This window comes from Lissotriton vulgaris, chromosome 1_1 (genome assembly GCF_964263255.1).
Source record: "Lissotriton vulgaris chromosome 1_1, aLisVul1.2, whole genome shotgun sequence".
Classification (NCBI taxonomy): domain Eukaryota; kingdom Metazoa; phylum Chordata; class Amphibia; order Caudata; family Salamandridae; genus Lissotriton; species Lissotriton vulgaris.
In genome coordinates this window covers 931,346,307-931,363,877 of record NC_141685.1, presented here as the reverse complement: position 1 = coordinate 931,363,877, position 17,571 = coordinate 931,346,307, and the positions used below count along the sequence as shown (strand labels likewise).

At 47.0% G+C, this 17,571-nt stretch overlaps 1 protein-coding gene across 2 annotated transcripts in view; it reads left to right on the top strand.

Moving 5' to 3' along the window:
• Positions 1-17,571, top strand: part of RAVER1 (ribonucleoprotein, PTB binding 1) — a 264,889-nt gene that overhangs the window by 31,157 nt on the left and 216,161 nt on the right. For both annotated transcript variants that reach the window (XM_086959113.1, XM_086959114.1), the window contains exons 2-4: positions 5,488-5,554; positions 6,767-7,236; positions 8,409-8,600. In XM_086959113.1, coding sequence (XP_086815239.1) covers positions 5,488-5,554; positions 6,767-7,236; positions 8,409-8,600 — 729 coding nt within the window. The remainder of the gene's footprint in view (positions 1-5,487; positions 5,555-6,766; positions 7,237-8,408; positions 8,601-17,571) is intronic.

Sequence of the window (17,571 nt, the reverse complement as noted above, 5' to 3'; positions counted from 1 at the left end):
GTTCCAGTAAGAGTAGTTTGGGCTTGTTCATCCTTCAGGTGGAGTCTACTCTCTAGCGCCGGGATGCCCTATGGGTTCTTTTCGCACTATATAAATGTTTTTATTTATTCATACTTACTCTGCTATGGCCCATATTTTGCTTAATTGGTGCCCTTTGCTTTTCATTATGTAGCGGCTTAGACTTTGAGACAGGATATTCCCATTTCAGCCCCACACACACTGCAACCTATTTTGTTATTTGGTGGGGAATAAATAATCTAAAATTACTGTTCGTAGTTCTTTGCTTTATTCTGAATGTGGGGGGAGGGGGGGGGGGAGAGAGAAATAAAGTTATATGGTTTATTGCACACCAGCAGGTATATTCGTTATAAGCTAAGTTTATAGAAATGGTGTTTTGTAGGCTTGTTGCCATTTTATTTTAACAAACTAAAACATTTTTGGTCGTCTCCCAACTAAGCTCATCAGAAGGCATATCATTCAGATGCTGATGAAACATCTTGTTTTGCATACATTTAATTTCAGTTCTGGTGCAATAGAAACAGAAGCACTGATTATTTATTTGGTTAAATACAGCTTGATTCTTTCTTCAGTAACATTACTCAAATTTGCAATGTTTAATGGCAGAAACTCTGGAGACATACAGAACAATTGGTAATATAATTGGGTTCTCGCGCAAAGCATTCTGGGAAGTCTCTTATTGGAACTGCTTGAATTTTTGTAAAGGGACATGGTGTTAACAAAGGGAATGCTGCCTTGTTAATAAATTGCTAGTGAAATTGTAACAAAGTATTCAAGGATTCTCCACACCTGTTTTGACTAGCTCAGTTGACCTTGAAAATCAGACTAGATAAGTATTTTTTTTTGTTGGAATTCCTAATGTACAAGGAGTGGACATTAGTTAGGAATGCAGTAGGATTTTTAGGTTTCGCCTGGGGCACGGAGCTTTAGCTCCGCCCCCAGGAGAAATCTTTCGTTTTCAGTATGGGTGCCTTGAATACGCCCTCTGTTCCATTGGCTAGCTCCATAAATGGAGGCTAGCCATTGGAAGAGATCTGTCCGTCATTCACGGACCAGATTCGTGGGCGTTCCTGCATTTTTTCCCCTCTCCACCCTTTTTGCATCGTCGTTGGCGGTGGGCGGAGTTTCGTTTTTTTGTTTTGTTTGTTTTCCTCATTTAATGCCGACCACGGCTGCCGGAAGAAGTCCAGGTGAGTGCGTTTCTCCCCCTCCCGCTGTCCGTTCCTTTCCAGCCCCCCTCCTCCTGCTGTCCATGCGCCGTTCCCCCCCCCCCCCCCCCCTCCCGTGTGTCACATTTACACTTTGTACGTCGACCACCAAAACACAAGCGAGAACAGCTATAGAATAGCTTGTTCTCATTTCCGTCGCATTTTACGTACTCTGCTTATACAGGACATACTGTTACAGTTACGTAATCTGCTCTAATTGTATTGCGGTCGCATTTTTACAGTGTTTATTATCCCCGGCGAGAAGTTGTTCGTACGTGATAACTTTGCATAAACCGGAAGCTGACCGTGCCGGTAAAAGGTTCCAGCACGGATGTCTCCTCCAAGCCACTCGCATAAAAGTAAGCCGCTGCCCCTTCGAGTCCGGAAGCCTGGGCTGCGCTCACGCTCTCCGGGGCGGCTGAATGAAATGCCTGCCTTCCTCTTGTCGTTTCCTACCAGGGGAGTGTGCAGGGTGGGTCCGGCAGGGGTAGTGACAGCCGCCTTCATCTGTAAAGCAACCTTGTTAAAACAAATTTTGTTGTGTGTAAATGAAGCGCTTATTTCCTCGTGGTGTCATATTGTGTTTGTTTTCTTTGTTGAGATGTTTGCTGTGAGTTAACCCACTCTGTGCCCTTTGCTACATGCCACATTGTAGTCCCGCTTCTGTATTTATGTATAGGCTATCCCGATTTTTGGTTTTCAAAATCTGGCCCCTGTTACTGAGACTCGGAAAAGCACAACATTTGTGTGCTTCGACCCAGCCAAACACAATGGAAGGCTTCCCCGGTGAACCCTGGAGATGGCTGCAGCGTTCTGCGTATGCTCGAGTGATTCCACTTGCGAGCAGGTCGACTCAAGAGCTCTCTGAACAAGCCCAGCGCCTCTCCTGAAAGGCCTCAGGCCCTTCCTGGTGCTGAAAGGCGGCGCCAGTGCCTTCACGGGGCCATAAAAACCACAGCCGTCAGCGCTGTTGAACCGCCATTCAGTGCAGACGAAAGGCTGGTATAATAATATAGTCGGATATGTCTGCCTCAGCTTGCTCAGCTGGGCCTGGTGAAAGGAGCGTCTGTCTGTGTGCTGTGGAGGGTATCCCCCACCCCTCACCCACCCCACCCCACACACTCTTCCGGGGAAGCTGTATCACGGGTGATCTCTGCAGATAAATCCGGGGAGGAGGTGTTGGCGGGGAGTGCTGGAGCCGGCTCGGATTTATGAGAGGAGACAGACACCCGACCGTGTCTTCATCTGCACTATGTCAGTTAATACCACACAGCTGGGCCGCTACGGTGCAGCAGGCCCCCGTCCCGCTCTCCTCTGTGAAACTGTAACAGTATGGTTGTTACAAAAATCTGAATAGCGCTCTGCGACTGCTAGAATGGCCTTGCAGCGCTGTTCTAGTTTTGTCACCTTAACTCCCTGATCTCTAGGACAGAACGGCCCCCAGACTGTTTTCTGTTTTATTGGTCGGGCTCAACAGCAGCGTAGGCTGACTTCAAGCACTTTTTTTTCGTTGTGTGACTGTTGGAGGTGTTTGCAGGGCCTGAACGGGGCACAGCAGCCCCTTCCCTTCCATTCCCTGAGACAGAGGTGCCATCAGCGGACCCGGGCTTTCCAAAACTGCCATGGCCTACTATACCTCCGCCTCCTTCCCGAAATGTCTGGGGAGAGAAATAATCGCCCCGGTCATGTGCCACATGGAGGGCGGGATATGTCCACTGTTAGGATTGAAGTATGTCTCTTTGGTAACTTCCTCTAAATTACCCGCATCCATACATGCACACTTAACAAACAGACATGCATATGAAGGCACTACCACCCTGCACACAGCTGCTGCATAAACTGCAATGCAGCGAGCAAAGGAAAGCGCTAGTCTGACATAGACGCAAACTTGTGAAGTATTTAAGCAGGTTCTCTCGGTTTGAACACTTCTAGGCAGTTATGTCGGTGAGGGTTCAAGGTGTGCAATGCAATAGGTCGCACATTTGCAAAAGTTTAAGCTATTGCCATTGTAAATAACAATGCCATTTATTTATCTGTTTTCAAAACCAACACATACATAAACATTTTGTCATTTACAATGCCAATAGCTCTAACGTTTGCAAAGGCGAGACCGTTGCATTGCAAATGCTTATTTTAAAACTTAATTTCCTGACTACATTGGTTGTTGCAAACAGATGTTTTTAAAAGTTGCAGTAATTCAATTTCTTTGCTCGAAGAAACCCTCCTTTATATAATAGCTGCTTTGATTTCAGGATTGCATGTACATCTATGTATTTTCTATCAATTGCAGAAGCATACTGATGTATGATAACTTTAACTTTTTTCGCTTTTTATGTAGTCTGGTTAATACCCTGGAAGATGTAGAGCGAGATCCTTAATCTTATTCTTTTTCGTCTATTTTTTTTTTATCATTACACATGTATGAATACACGAGTGCATGAGAATAATTGCTGGTAGTTTTTAAAGCATTTCTCAAATCATAGCAGAATCAGGGTGTTTCCTAACATATGTCGATGACCGGGTGCTCTTCTTGGTATTAACATGAATAATCATTTCATGCTTATTTGGGTTATAGCTCAAATGCTTTTGTAGTTCTCCTCTCGAGGGTGTCGTTAAAGGCCTACGGATGCTTCACTAAGCAGACTCCAGTTTCATCCCAAAAAGAAACCTATAATTGTCTGCTTTTCGAAGCTCGCTAGAGGAATGATACAATACACTGGAGATGGACCATTATGCATAGGTAACCACAGATTAAGAAAGGGAGTGCGTACATCTGCATTACAGCTCAATTAGCTGCTGAACAACTGGCGAAAAAAAGCCCCCATTACTTGACTCCTTCTCAACCGAGAAACTAAAACTTTCCGAGCATTTTTAAAGCAACAAGTCCAGCCTTGGCAATCTGGTGTGATGGTTAACTTGTATTTCTCTGTTGCAAGCATATTCCACGAAAATAAGAAGTAGAAAAAAACAAAAAGCTTGCTACTCCGTAAACATGGTGGCAAGATGCATGCAATAAAATGAAAAAAATTAATAAAACCGTGCGAGTGCTTCGTAGCAGGAATACTTACCTACAGGTTTTTAGTTTTAATGCACATCAGCGGAAAATTATTTGAATTGATGCATAGCAAAAGTACAATTGATTTAGAATTAAAGAAACCTGAAGGAAATGGAAAAAAACATAATTGGCTAAGTATCCATCCTGAATCAGAAGTGTACTTATTAGGCGGCTGTGTACATGTACCCATGCTTGCACTCACAGTGCAAGAGGGACCGTGGTGGAAATGGGCAGACCCATTGCCACTTGCTATATGCTGTTGGAAATGCAAACGGAATATGAAACCAATTTGAAACAAGCTGGCACAGCCCCTGTAAAAGTGCAGCAATTATGCTAGGAAGAGCTGTCATAGTTAGTTTAAAAGTACAGCAGATTTTCCATTAATGGTCCTAAGCACGAACACCTTTTATATCACATTAATGAAGTTCTACTTTACTGCTGAGTGCAGGGTGAGTGCAGGGTGAGTGCACTGGCCGCTTTATAGAAGGCAGAGAACATTTTTGTTCTGCTGGCATAATCTGACATACTTTTTATAAACTCATGTTGCACCTGTTATGAAATTTCCGAAGCTATGCAATTATGCCACATTGCTCAATATGCCCCTTGATTTTACCTAAAATTTGTAGTAAGTGCCCTAGATGAATATTTATCCCTTGGTATAATGTATACTTTGAGTTTCTTACCCCAAACATAGACCTTTATAGTAGAAGACATAGCATGATTTATGTGCCTTATTTATAGGTTTTGGTGCATTGATATTGCGTTTATGTATAATTTTTAGAGTTCAGAAATCGAACTAGTGTTTTAATAATGCCAATATAGATTTTTTTTCAGTAAGTGTGCAGCATGATTCGGTTTTAGTTTTCCTATTATTATTTGCATGCAACAAATTATTTAGGAGTTTGTTGAGCATAATTGTGTTTTGGCCCTGCACGACGTTCACTCTTGCCTTTTTTAAGCTTTCTGAAGCTATTGGCATTGAAAATGACAATGCCATTTATTTATTTTCAAAACAAACACATAAATAAAAATGTTGTCATTTACAATGCCAATAGCTCAAACTTCTCAAAAGGCGAAACCATTGCATTGTAAATGCTTGTTGTTTTTTGTTTTTGCCCATCACATTAAGAACACTTGGCTGTGCATTGAGTGCTTGATAACAAAACTTGTATTTGTACTTCAATTTGTTTCCTTTAATTCACACAGGAGATCCACGAGTTGCTGAGTGAATTTGAGCTAAAGTATTGTTTTGTCGACAAGTACAAAGGCACAGGTGAGTTGGAGACCCAACAATGAAATGCACACATCGCAAATCAGTGTTTGGAACATAGGAGCCGATGCCTGACCGTAGCCAGAGGACTGAATTTGGTATATTGGAAGGGAGGAAGGAGAAGAGCGTGCAAGATTCCTACAACAGCTCTTTGGTGGAAGTTAATATATGATTTGGGACCTGTTGGGTTTATTATTCAGCTCACATTGTGTAAATTGAACTGACACACTGTAGAGTAAAAGGAAAGCTCAAATGGGTGTGAATAGGCCGTGGGGACATGGGGGCAACTTTGTAACACTAGTTATCCTGCAATTTACTCACTGTGCACAGGTCCAGTATTAAAAAAATGAAAACACCACACACACGCATAAACATTGCTCCTGCTGAATATTTGTTTGGGGAGGGCTAAGGATTAGAATTCATTGCACGTTTTTCTTTGCCTTGGTTGATTGAAATGTACAGCTGTGGCGCTTTGAGAATTCATTAGTAGTTGAGGTGTATTTCTAAAGAATGGCTTATTCTTTGGTTGTTGGTTTAAAGATTCAACGATGCCAGCACCTTTTCTATTAGGTTTTGGTTGAGTGCAAGTAACTGAAATGTAATAAGGTTGTTTAATTTTTAGAAATTATTAGCAACTTTGAGATTAATTTTTAATGGTGCCATATGAAAAAGTTCAACCTACTCTGGTACAGAATATTTTTTAATTAATTCTTTGGGGACTGCTACTTGGTGTGATGCATTGTGGATTCCTGAACTTGTTTAGTCTGTTCTTGTGTCTAATAATTGCCCTTTGATCTTATGCTTTGACTAACATTGAGTGCCTTATCCATATCTACAGTACGTGTGTCAAGTTGTTGAGTAGTGATCTTAAAACTCGGGTTGGAATGGCTTAGGTTATCTTGGTGCTGGACAGTCAGTGTTATTTGCTATCCTGCCTGTATGTATTTGTGCGTTTGCGCTGTGCAAATGCTGAAAGGTCTTTATAACATGCGTCTGATACCATGCACCCAGTGGTCTCATTTGATCAGACATCTTAACTTGCCCGCTTTGTTCAGGGAGAACTGAGAGTTTTAGCAGTGGCTTAAGATTGTGCTGATTTTAAATCCCTTATCACTTGTTATCCAGTAATTGAGGAATGTAATGGAGCCCGAATTCTTATGTTTTGATGCTGAGCAGATTCATAAATTGTACTCTCCCCCATTTTTCTTTTTACAGCCTTTGTAACTTTACTAAATGGGGAACAGGCTGAGGCTGCCATCCAGAAATTTCACATGACTGAGTTTCGGGGCAAGGAAATTTCTGTCCAGCTTCAGCCCACGGATGCCCTCCTCTGCATTGCTAACTTGCCCCGGTCATACACACAGCAGCAGTTTGAGGAGCTGGTGCGTCCCTTCGGCAACCTCGAGCGGTGCTTCCTGGTGTATAGTGAGGAAACCGGGCACTCAAAGGGTTATGGCTTTGTGGAATACATGAAAAAGGACTCTGCTGCCCGGGCCAAGTCAGATTTGTTAGGCCGGCAACTGGGAACACGGACGCTGTATGTTCATTGGACTGATGTCAGTCAGCTCACTTATGACCTTCTACACTCAAAGTGCCTGTGTGTGGATAAACTACCACATGACTACAATGATGTGGAAGAACTGCGGCGGTTTTTTTCCTCCATCTGCCCTCCCATGTTCTGTCAGGTGAGTTCTCAGGAGTGTACTATGAAAAGAGAAAATGCTCTTTCCCTTTAGGGATACCTGGTTGTTTGGGGAGGATTAGGTTAAAGAACAAGTTGTGCTTGTGTTTTCTGGTGAAAATGTCCATGTAATCTTCTGTTTGACACCATACTCTCATTTTGTTTTCACGACGTGAGTAGAAAGTAGGGCCAGGTAACCTTCTTGAACAGTGTACATTTGAGGATAAATGTATGATTTATGTGAATTAGTGTCCAAATATTAGTTGAATAATTGGGTGTGCATTTTCATCACAATTTATTTATAGCGAGGGAAAGAAAACTATGTGGGTACATGGGTAATTGTGACAACAAATTAAATCTTCTTGGTTTGGTGTGACCTTAAATGTTTATTAATGAAGTTGGTTCTTTGTTGACCACAGTAAGTTGTTTGTGGTTTCTATCCCTATTGCCGTTTGCAGCAATGTGTTTTTTCCTGTTTGCTGTTATTATTTTTATTTTTTTTAAACCTGTGTCACTGGGTTAATGTGTTCTTGTACTAGTTGCATTTTAGGAAATCACTAGAACACAGTAACCTCACATACACACATTTGTTTTCCGGTGTAATTTGAGTCCCTCATAAGAGCATTTTACTTAGTGCAGAAAACTGTGGCAGGGCAGACCAAACTTATAAACACTTTACCTGGATGCATTATCCTTTGACAAGGGGCAACCTTGGGAATTGTGTTCAAGATGGAGAGCTCTTGGTTTGATGTGTGCATGCCTTGTTCACAGTAGCAGTGGTTCTTTGTGTGATATGATCATAGGTTACAAAATGAATGGGTTCAGACGTGCAGCTTGTCTTTCTACCCTGGTGTTAGTACATAATTGGCAGCATTCTGTGTGCAGGTATGGTTATGCCCCCCCCCCCCACCCCCCAATCCATCCTGTGTGCTAAGTCCCTCTTTTCCCATGTGCTGCAGCTCTAGGATCTCCTGTGAAGTGCAGAAGTGCCGGAGGCCATGTCGCTAGCTGTGAACTATGCATCTTGGGTGCAAACCGGATTCTGTGTTTTTTTTAAAAAAAAATTTGTTTCCCAATTTTTTTATTGTTTTTGAGAGTTTATCATTTTGTTCTTGCATTCTTCTGAGGAATGTTGAGTATGAGCTGTTATTTCTAATGCTGTCTTTATTTCTTCAGTTGGCTTATGGGCAAGATGGCCAGTTGAAGGGCTTTGCTATCCTGGAGTACGATTCGGCCTCCATAACTGAGGTGGTCCAAGACCAACTGGATGGCCTAACACTTGGAGGGCATAATGTAAGGGTGTCATTCTGTGCCCCTGGACCAGCAGGACGCAGTATGTTGGCCGCTCTGATAGCAGCACAGGCAACAGTAAGAGACTTTGCACTGATCTATTTGATATAATGTTGTAAGGCATGTTTGATATTGCTGTGAAACTACATGGAACCTGTTGAAAAGAGGTTGTGTGGCTAAAAGGTTATACATACTTACAATACCCTGCTGCAAAAGTGGCTACATTTTGCAGGTTTATAAAGGAATGCTACTGCTTAATTGTAACCACTTACAGGATCAAAGGAGTCTAGCAAGAGTAGTCTTTCCTACCAAACAACATTTGTCCTAAAAAAATCCAATATTAAACCTCAACAGTAAGACACACCAAGCAGCCAAAATCAGCAATTGGCTTCCTGAAGTCTGCTTGACCTATCTTTCAAATATCCTCTTGAAGTACAGTTCAGCAATATAAATTGGATTTGCATTATTAGTGTCACACATGATCTTTTTATGTTAAGGGGTTTTCGAGAGCACACAAATGCCCAGAGGTTTCTTGACGCTAGCTTAAATGACTAGCCGTGCAGTGATAGACATGTAGCTTTAGTGTATTAAATAACCAGGTTTTTCAGATATGCAGCGGGCGAGAGTTCCAGACTTTAGTGGCTCCCAGTACAATGCTCTTGCTTCTCCAGGTTACCCGCTGTAGGAAGCTGGCTCTGTATATACTATACCAGAGTAAATGTATAGTGTGCACAGAGTCCAGTGATTACTCAAATGTATAACAGAGGCTTAGGTAGATAATATCTTGCACTCTTTTTTGGTAGTATGGTTGAGCAGTCAGACTTATCAAGAGGTCTCCAACTTTTTCTGTAATACGTGCTACTTATGTTCAATGAAAATTATGCCAAGCTATTGTGACCACATCAGACAAGAACACATCAGTGGCCATCCTATTTTAGATTACCTGTAGTGAGCACCTCAGTTAATCCAGAATGGATGCCGAAAGTAATGTAAAAAGGTTTTGTCAGTGTGTAATGCATTTATTTGGGTAAGTGCATATTACCCATAACAGCAATGCACCTCGCACCAGGGTAATAATATTGACAATACATCATGATATATCACTGAAATATCCTTTTCTAGGTTTTGGATATTCAGCCATTTTTCTCCGAACATCGGTTTGAGATCTAGAAATGCACAGTTTCATCTCTGTTGCACGCTTTTCAATTTTGATATAAATATAATATTTCAACTAGAAATAAGCTTTAATGTAGTAGGTTGGGCTGCTCACAGGAGATCTGCTTACAGTTAGCTAGAGACCTACCAGTAGCTCACGAGCTACTGGGTGGAGAAGCCGGGTGAACACCCTTGGCAAGAAATGTCACACACTCCGACTGAGTCGAGACCAATTGTATACAAATGTGTTTTATTTTTTTTCTAGAACCAAGAGTCCCTTAGTGCAGTTAAGTTGTACAGTTTGTAAAACTGGCAACAGTTTTTATCAATGTAGTATGGTTTTGTAAAAGAAGTAAACTCTTTGGCAATTACAGAAAGTTTTCTTGAAACTGTAATCAAATAAAGTTTTAGACTTTACAATGACAAAGGTATGCAATGCAATGGTACAGTACAATTTTTTCCTATGGAAAAACATGGGGTTAGTAAGTTACAGATAAGTACTCAGTTTTGTAGTTTAGTCTTGGCTGGTAGCAACTACACACAGCAGGGGTCAGTTAGGTAAAGAGTGCACCCTCCGCAGCCTAGAGGCGGCCGGGTGCAGAGGTCCAAGGAAAAGTTGGGGACCAATGCAGTGCTATGGAGACAGGGAGTACTCAGAAGAGCACCAGTCACAGGTAGGTACCTGCGGTATCTGGGTCGGGGCCCAGGGATTAACGGTAGGCACGAAGGGGGCCACAAGTAGGCACCAAAAATGCAGCTCCAGCGCCACTCCGGTGGTAGGGTGCGGAGTAGGCGTCTGCTCCCATTTCAAACCAATGGTGGACGTCAGTTGGTAAGAAACCCTGCAGTCTTGGACCAGGAAGTTGGACGAGGGAGACCAACGGCTGGATGAGTACGTTAGAAAGCTGGGGGGCACCCCAAAGTCTGGGTGGTAGGATGTAGGGGTACCTTTAGGTGTCTGGATTCCTCAGCAGTGTCTGCAGGCACAGATGAGGAGTCTTGGAGAGGCCATCCGTCGATGCAGACAAGGTCAGGCTCGCTGAGGAGACTTCTCAGGGTAAGTGGCTTACTCAAACTCCGGCTGTCGATGTCTGGTGCAGAGTGGTGGAGTGTTGTGGATCCACCCGAATGTGGAGACTGGGGTTGTTTTCTTTAATGGACACATCCGATGTCCACAGGAGACAGTAGTCTTTGTTAAAACAGCACAGGTTCCCCGGGGTTTTTGAAGTGGCTGGCTGTGGACCACGCCGGTATCTGTAATTGGGGTTGCTGGAGAGGCCGGTAGAGCTGGGGCCTTGTCAGTTGTCTTTGTTTTCGCCACTGCTGCATGGCTGTTCTCTCCTTAGGTATTCTTATCTGAAGGGGCAAAGTTCGACCAAGGGCCTCAAACAAGGGTGCGTTCTAGCCCCGACCCTCTTCAATATTTTTATGTCGGATCTTTCTCCAATGCTAGACGAATGCAATCCTCACGCCCCAAAACTAGGAGGACCTACAGTCTCAAACTTGATGTACGCCGATGATATCGTGCTCATTAGCCGGACGCCGATAGGGCTACAACACCTAATCAACACAACATACACCCACGCAGCCACGAACGGCCTCAGCATAAACCTCTCCAAAACAAAAGCCATGAGAGTAAATGGGAAGCCGGCCACATCCAAATTTCTCTGGCAAATGGGAGGCCTAACAGTGGAAACCGTGGACGAGTACAAATACCTGGGTGTAATTGTTGACAGTAAAGGGTCATTCCTCCCTCAGAAGGAAGCAATATCAAGGAGAGGTACCACAATATCAGCTGCACTGAGAAACCTTAAAAAGAAAGTATCTGGCCGCAGTTTCACTCCACTCCTACAAATAATCCAAGCAAAACTAACACCGGCTATTACCTACGGAAGTGAATATCTCCGAGGAAGGGACGCACAGATACTGAACAAAACAACAGCCAGGGCAATGCGAATGTTATTCAATCTGCCCAAATACACTTCACAAGCACAGATAAGACTCGAATTTGGCCTGAGAAACCAAGTAACAGAAAGAATGGGGGTCTATGCCAAAAGTTGGCACAAAATACGAGGAGCCGATGCCTCATCCATGGATTATCATCTCTGGAACGAGCTATCAGGGAGAAACACGAGCGCTGCCGCAAATTACCTAAAGCACTCCATAGAAACTTTGGAGCTACAAGAAGCCTGGAAGAGCAACATCTCTCATTTGTTCAAACAACTAGCAAATAAATCTGTAAGGACCAAGTCTCTAATAGAGGACAAAGCTGCACTAACGAAAAGGGCACACGGCTGGATCGTCATCCAAAACTACACCAGCAGCTCATGCCAAAGCTACTTAGGAGCCGGTTTCACACGGTCTACAAAGGAGAAATTCATACAACTAAGGCTGGGCATCCTCCCATCTCAAATCCATCTTCCCCCGTGGAAACGGCCACAAATGCCACCAAGTTGCCGATTATGTGGGGACACAAAAGAGGATATGCTTCACTTAATATGCATCTGTAAAGGTCTGGACAAAGAGCGCCGACAACATCTAAAGCCAACCCTAAAGAAACTGGGAATAAGGACATGCCGTCAGGCAGTCAAAGCATGCTTTGATGGAAAAAACATCCAATTAGCAAGTCATCTGGTAAAATTCCTGGAAAAAGCTGGTAAGAAGCAGAATGACAGAAGGGAGAGCCCGGAAGACACTAATCCACACAACATCTAACTCCGACTACCGTCCCATCAAGCCGCTACCACAAACTCAAGCCACAATTATCATGGATGGATTACGAACCCCAAAGAATCTGTAAAGGCTGCAGGGAGTCTGCGAGCTTGCCTTTTATTCTTTATTCTTTATTCTCTTCCAGTTCACAAAATGACTTAGTATTTAGATAACCGAAAGCCTAATCGTTTTCCAACATATATTTTTTTTTTGCTCAAGTAAGCTCTTAGAACATTTTTAAAATTAATTTAACTGAAATGTTTGATAGTCATATTTTACTAGACAAAAGTTTTATTTTAAGTTCATTCACATGTAAATATGCTGATTGCAATGGTTTTAATTAACTGAGCAATAAAATTATTATTCTATTTTTTTTTTGAAGGGGCAAAGTTCAGGGGTGCCCCTAAATACTAGATTTAGTGGCGTTAAAGGGTTGTGTAGGTGGGGACCAATGGACTCCTACCCTGGGGTTTACACCCCCTAATATGCCACCCTCCAGTGTTTGTGGGGGGGCATAGGCCTCTTCCTGACTGGGTGAGTCTCCTCCTCTTCAAGATGGAGAGGACTGAGATGTATGCTTCGCCTCCCGCACCTGAGGGGTGGGGGATTGCTATGGTGGGCGCACCTCCCTTTTCTGGCTAGGTTTTGTCGCTGATTTGCCCTTTCAAAGTGGGGGATCAGAATTGGTGTGGGCCAGTTGATGATGAAGCAGCAAAAGGCTGGGGGTAGCTATCAAAGAAGGCAGGCCTTTGTAGCTTCCCCTTCGTGGACCCTGCCCAACCTGAGGGAGGAGGCATGACACCTCTGCCCAAGATGAGCTTTGTTTCAGGACCCAGAGAGCAGAGGCTCTCTACCCAGGGGTCCAGAAACCTGTCTGGTGTTGGCAGGTGGCTGATAGCCAGTCGGGAACCACGTCCGGGCTAAGTTGTTGTTCAGGGGGTGTAGGAAAGTGCCCCTTTTTGCATGGTTACCCCGAACCTTTTGGCAGATACCTAATGCCAACTTGACTGGGTGTATGCTGGGATCTTGCTAACCAGGCCCCAGCACCTGTTAATTCCCAAACTGTACCTTTGTACCCACTATTGGCACACCTCTGGACCACCTTCAAGTCCATTTTAAGATATCCCTGGTACCAAGGGCCTTGTGACCAGAGAGGGCCTTTGAGGGCTGCAGCAATTATTGTGCTGCCCTTAGACACCCCTCACCTGAACACCCCCAACCTGCCATTGCATTCTGCGTGGTTTGTTGCAGACCAAACTGAAATCTAATGCCTGTGTGCCATGCCCACCAACACTCTGTGGCATGGATAAGTCACCCCCCAAAGCCTGCCTTACAGCCCTAAAGGCAGAGTGCATTATACTTCGGTGACGGCATAGCTGCAAGAGTAATATGCCCCTACAGTGTCTGTGCCAACCACAGACCTAGTAAGTGCAGTGGAGACATTTTGAGTGCATGGGCTGGACGTTTGTCAACACAAACCCCACAGTTCCATGATGGCTTTACTGAAATCTGGGAAGTTTGTTACCAAACTTCCCAGCACGTAAAATCCACACTGATGCCAGTTTGGAGTTAAAGAAAAATGCCCTCTGAGGGCATCTTAGATATGACCTCAGAAAACGTCCAACCCTGTTGTTGTTCCTGACTGGCTCCCAGCTATCTGCCACCACCAGACCGTTTTCTGGGCCCCTGGGTAGAGCGCCTCCACTCTCTGGAAACCAAGCACATCCTGGGCAGAGGTGTCATGCCTCCTCCCTTCAGGGTCCTCGAAGAGGGAACTTCATAGGCCTGCCACCTTTGTTAGCTGCCCCCAGCCCTTTGCCGCGATCAGCAACTTGCTCCCACTGGTTCTGACCCCCATTTTGGGCGCAAGAACTGGTGTGAAAACTTAGCCAGGAAAGATGTGCTGACCTTTGCCAAATCCACCCCTCCTATGGGGGAGGCAAATTGAAGGCAACCTCTCAGTCCCCACCATCTTGGCGATGGTGGGGGACTCAGGAAAGGCCGATGCCCCTCTTGAGGGTGGCCTACTAGGGTGTGTAGACACCCCAGGGAAGGGACCCATTGGTCCCAACCTGCACACCTCTGGAACACCCCTAAATACTCACCCCGTAATCTAGTATTTAGGGGCACCTCTGAACCATGCCTCTTCAGATTCAACATGACCAGGACAGACAAGCCGTGCTGTCGAAGAGGAGGATGACACCTGTGTTAGACGGACCGGGAGGGTCGGCCGAGAATAAGGGGAGAGGTCTCCGGGGAGAACCGTCTCCAGCGATCGTACAGACAAGTAACTTCCCCCCCACAGACGGACACCACACAAGGTTATAGTTCAACGAGACTTTATAGGCAATTCTTTAAGTTACGATGAATGATACAAGGAGGTCTGGACTCAGGGGTCCCCTCGGTTCTGGTCTCTGGTTTGGGAAAAGGGGTAGCGGGACAGTCTTGTTACCAAAAGGTGGATATAGCTCTCAATCCTCGAGCTCGGCGTTCTAGATGATCGGGCCGCGGCGGAGCCAGCAGGTCCCGAGATGGACGAAGGAAACGACGGTCCGCGGCGGAGCCAGCAGGTCCCGGTGAAGATGACGGTTACAAACGGTCCGCGGCCACGCCAGCAGGTCCCGACGACGATGAAGGATATGGAGGTTGCGCAGGTTGCGGCAGCGCCAGCAGGCAGGACGATGGTGCACAAGACAGAGCTACGGCAGCGCCAGTAGTCCGTCTAGGTTGAGTTCCTCTTTGCGTCTCTCGACTCCAAGATACAACTGCCTTCCTGCTCTGGAGCTGCCCCAGTTATAGGGCTGGTGTGCTTTGATGTCCGGACCCTCGCACTTGGAGGTCGGGAGGTCCGGGATGAGGGAGTCCAGACACCCAGCAGGGGGGTGGAGCCGGCGCCCGGGGAGGCGATGGGCGAGCGGCACTTGGCGGGGGAGAGCCATCGACACCTCTTTCTCCCATTGACTTGCCAAGTAGCCCGCTCACCTCCTGGGTGGATGGTGGTGCCGGGATGTCTGAGGCCTGGCCAGGCCCAGGGTTGAGGTCGATCGGGGGCCAGGCGGCCTCGTGGTGGAGTGTCCAAGATGGCGCCCCAGGATGGGCGCGTGGGCCGGCAGTGGATCGGACCCACGAGGTCGACATGCTCGAGGGCAGGGGTCCCTGAGGGGACAGAGGACGTGCAATGGTGGTGTGTGGTACTTGTGGGCCCGGACTCGGGCCTGGTTGGGCCGGGGGAGAGCGGCCCTTCATGTGGCCTGTCCAACATGCGTCCCCCCCAGCTGAAGGCGGGGAGAGTTACCCATCCTCTTGGGGACTCTCCTCGTCGAGGCGGAAGAATCGGGACAGGCCATCCGCGTTGGCGTGATCTGGCCCAGGCCGGTGTTCAACTGTGAAGTCCATACCCTGCAGGGAGATGGACCAGCGTAGTAACTTTGGGTTTTCCCCCCGCATCTGCATCAGCCACTGCAGGGGTCGGTGGTCGGTCTGCACCCGAAAGTGTGTGCCAAAAAGGTAGGGCCGGAGTTTCTTGAGGGCCCAGACTACAGCGAAGGCCTCCCTCTCTATGGTGCTCCAGCGTTGTTCCCGTGGTAGGAGTCGCCGGCTGATGAAGGCCACCGGTTGATCAAGGCCTTCGGCGTTCACTTGAGACAGGACTGCCCCAATGCCATGGTCGGAGGCATCCGTCTGGACGACGAACTCCCGGCTGTAGTCGGGGGGCCTGGAGCACAGGGGCGGAACACATGGCGGCTTTCAATTGTTCAAATGCAGCTTGACACTCTGGGGTCCAGTTGACTTTCTTGGGCTGATTTTTTGACGTGAGTTCTGTGAGGGGCCCCACCATCGTACCATAGTCTTTCACGAACCTTCGGTAATAGCCCGTGAGGCCCAGGAAGGCTCGTACTTCGGTCTGGGTGATGGGGGGCTGCCAGGATTGGATGGCGGCAATTTTTAGCTGCAGAGGGGCCACCAGGCCGCTTCCCACCTGGTGCCCGAGGTAGGTTACAGACCCTTGTCCAATTTGACACTTGCTGGCCTTGATCGTGAGGCCAGCTCGCTGAAGGGCTTGCAGCACTGCTCGGAGGTGGTGGAGGTGCTCGGACCAATGGTGGCTATATACAGCGATGTCGTCTAGGTAGGCGGCGCTGAATTCTTCGAGCCCCGCCAGGACCTGATTGACGAGCCGTTGGAATGTTGCTGGGGCATTCTTCATGCCGAAGGGCATGACTGTGAAATGGTAATGGCCATCGGGGGTGGAAAAGGCAGAGCGTTCTTGCGCCCGGGGTGTGAGGCCGATTTGCCAGTAGCCCGCCGTCAGGTCGAAGATACTGAGGTAGCGGGCAGCTCCCATGCGGTCGATTAGTTCATCTGCCCGGGGGATGGGATGTGCGTCTGTTCTGGTGACCGCATTCAAGCCCCGGTAGTCAACGCAGAACCGGAGTTCTGGTGTGGTGCCGGGGGCAGCTGCTTTGGGGACCAGTACTACAGGGCTGGCCCAGGGGCTGTCTGAGGGCTCGATGACCCCGAGCGCGAGCATCTTGGCTACTTCTTCCTGGATGCAGGCCCGTACCCGATCTGGCACGCGGTAGGCCCGGTGGCGGATAGGGGGGCTGTCCCCCGTGTCCACATCGTGCACACACCAGGAAGTGACACCTGGGGTGAGGGAGAACAGGCTGGCGAACTGTGACAGGAGGACTCGACACTCCTGGTGTTGCTCTCTGGTGAGGGCCTCCGAGAGTCGGACCCCATCCACGGAGCCGTCTTGCTCCCGAGTCCGGAGGAGGTCAGGGAGGGGCTCGGAGTCTTCTTCAGCCCCATTGTCTGTGGCCATCAGGAGGCTGAGTTCTGTACGCACAAAGTGGGGCTTCAGTCTGTTAGCGTGGAGGACCCGGAGGGGGTTCCGGGACGATTCCATGTCGATGAGATAGGTGGCAGGGCCCTTGCGCTCGACTACTTTGAAGGGCCCCGTCCATTTGTCTTGCAGGGCGCATGGCTCGGTGGGGGACATCACCCATACCTGTTGGCCAGGTTCAAATTCAATGGAAGAGGCATTCCGGTCATACCACTTTTTCATGTCCTCTTGGCTGGCCTCTAGGTTAGCTTTCGCCAGCTCCCTGAACTGCCGGGTCTGGTTGCGGAGGGTTAGGAGGTACCGGAAGACATCCGGAGGGTTCTTTAGCGGGGGCAT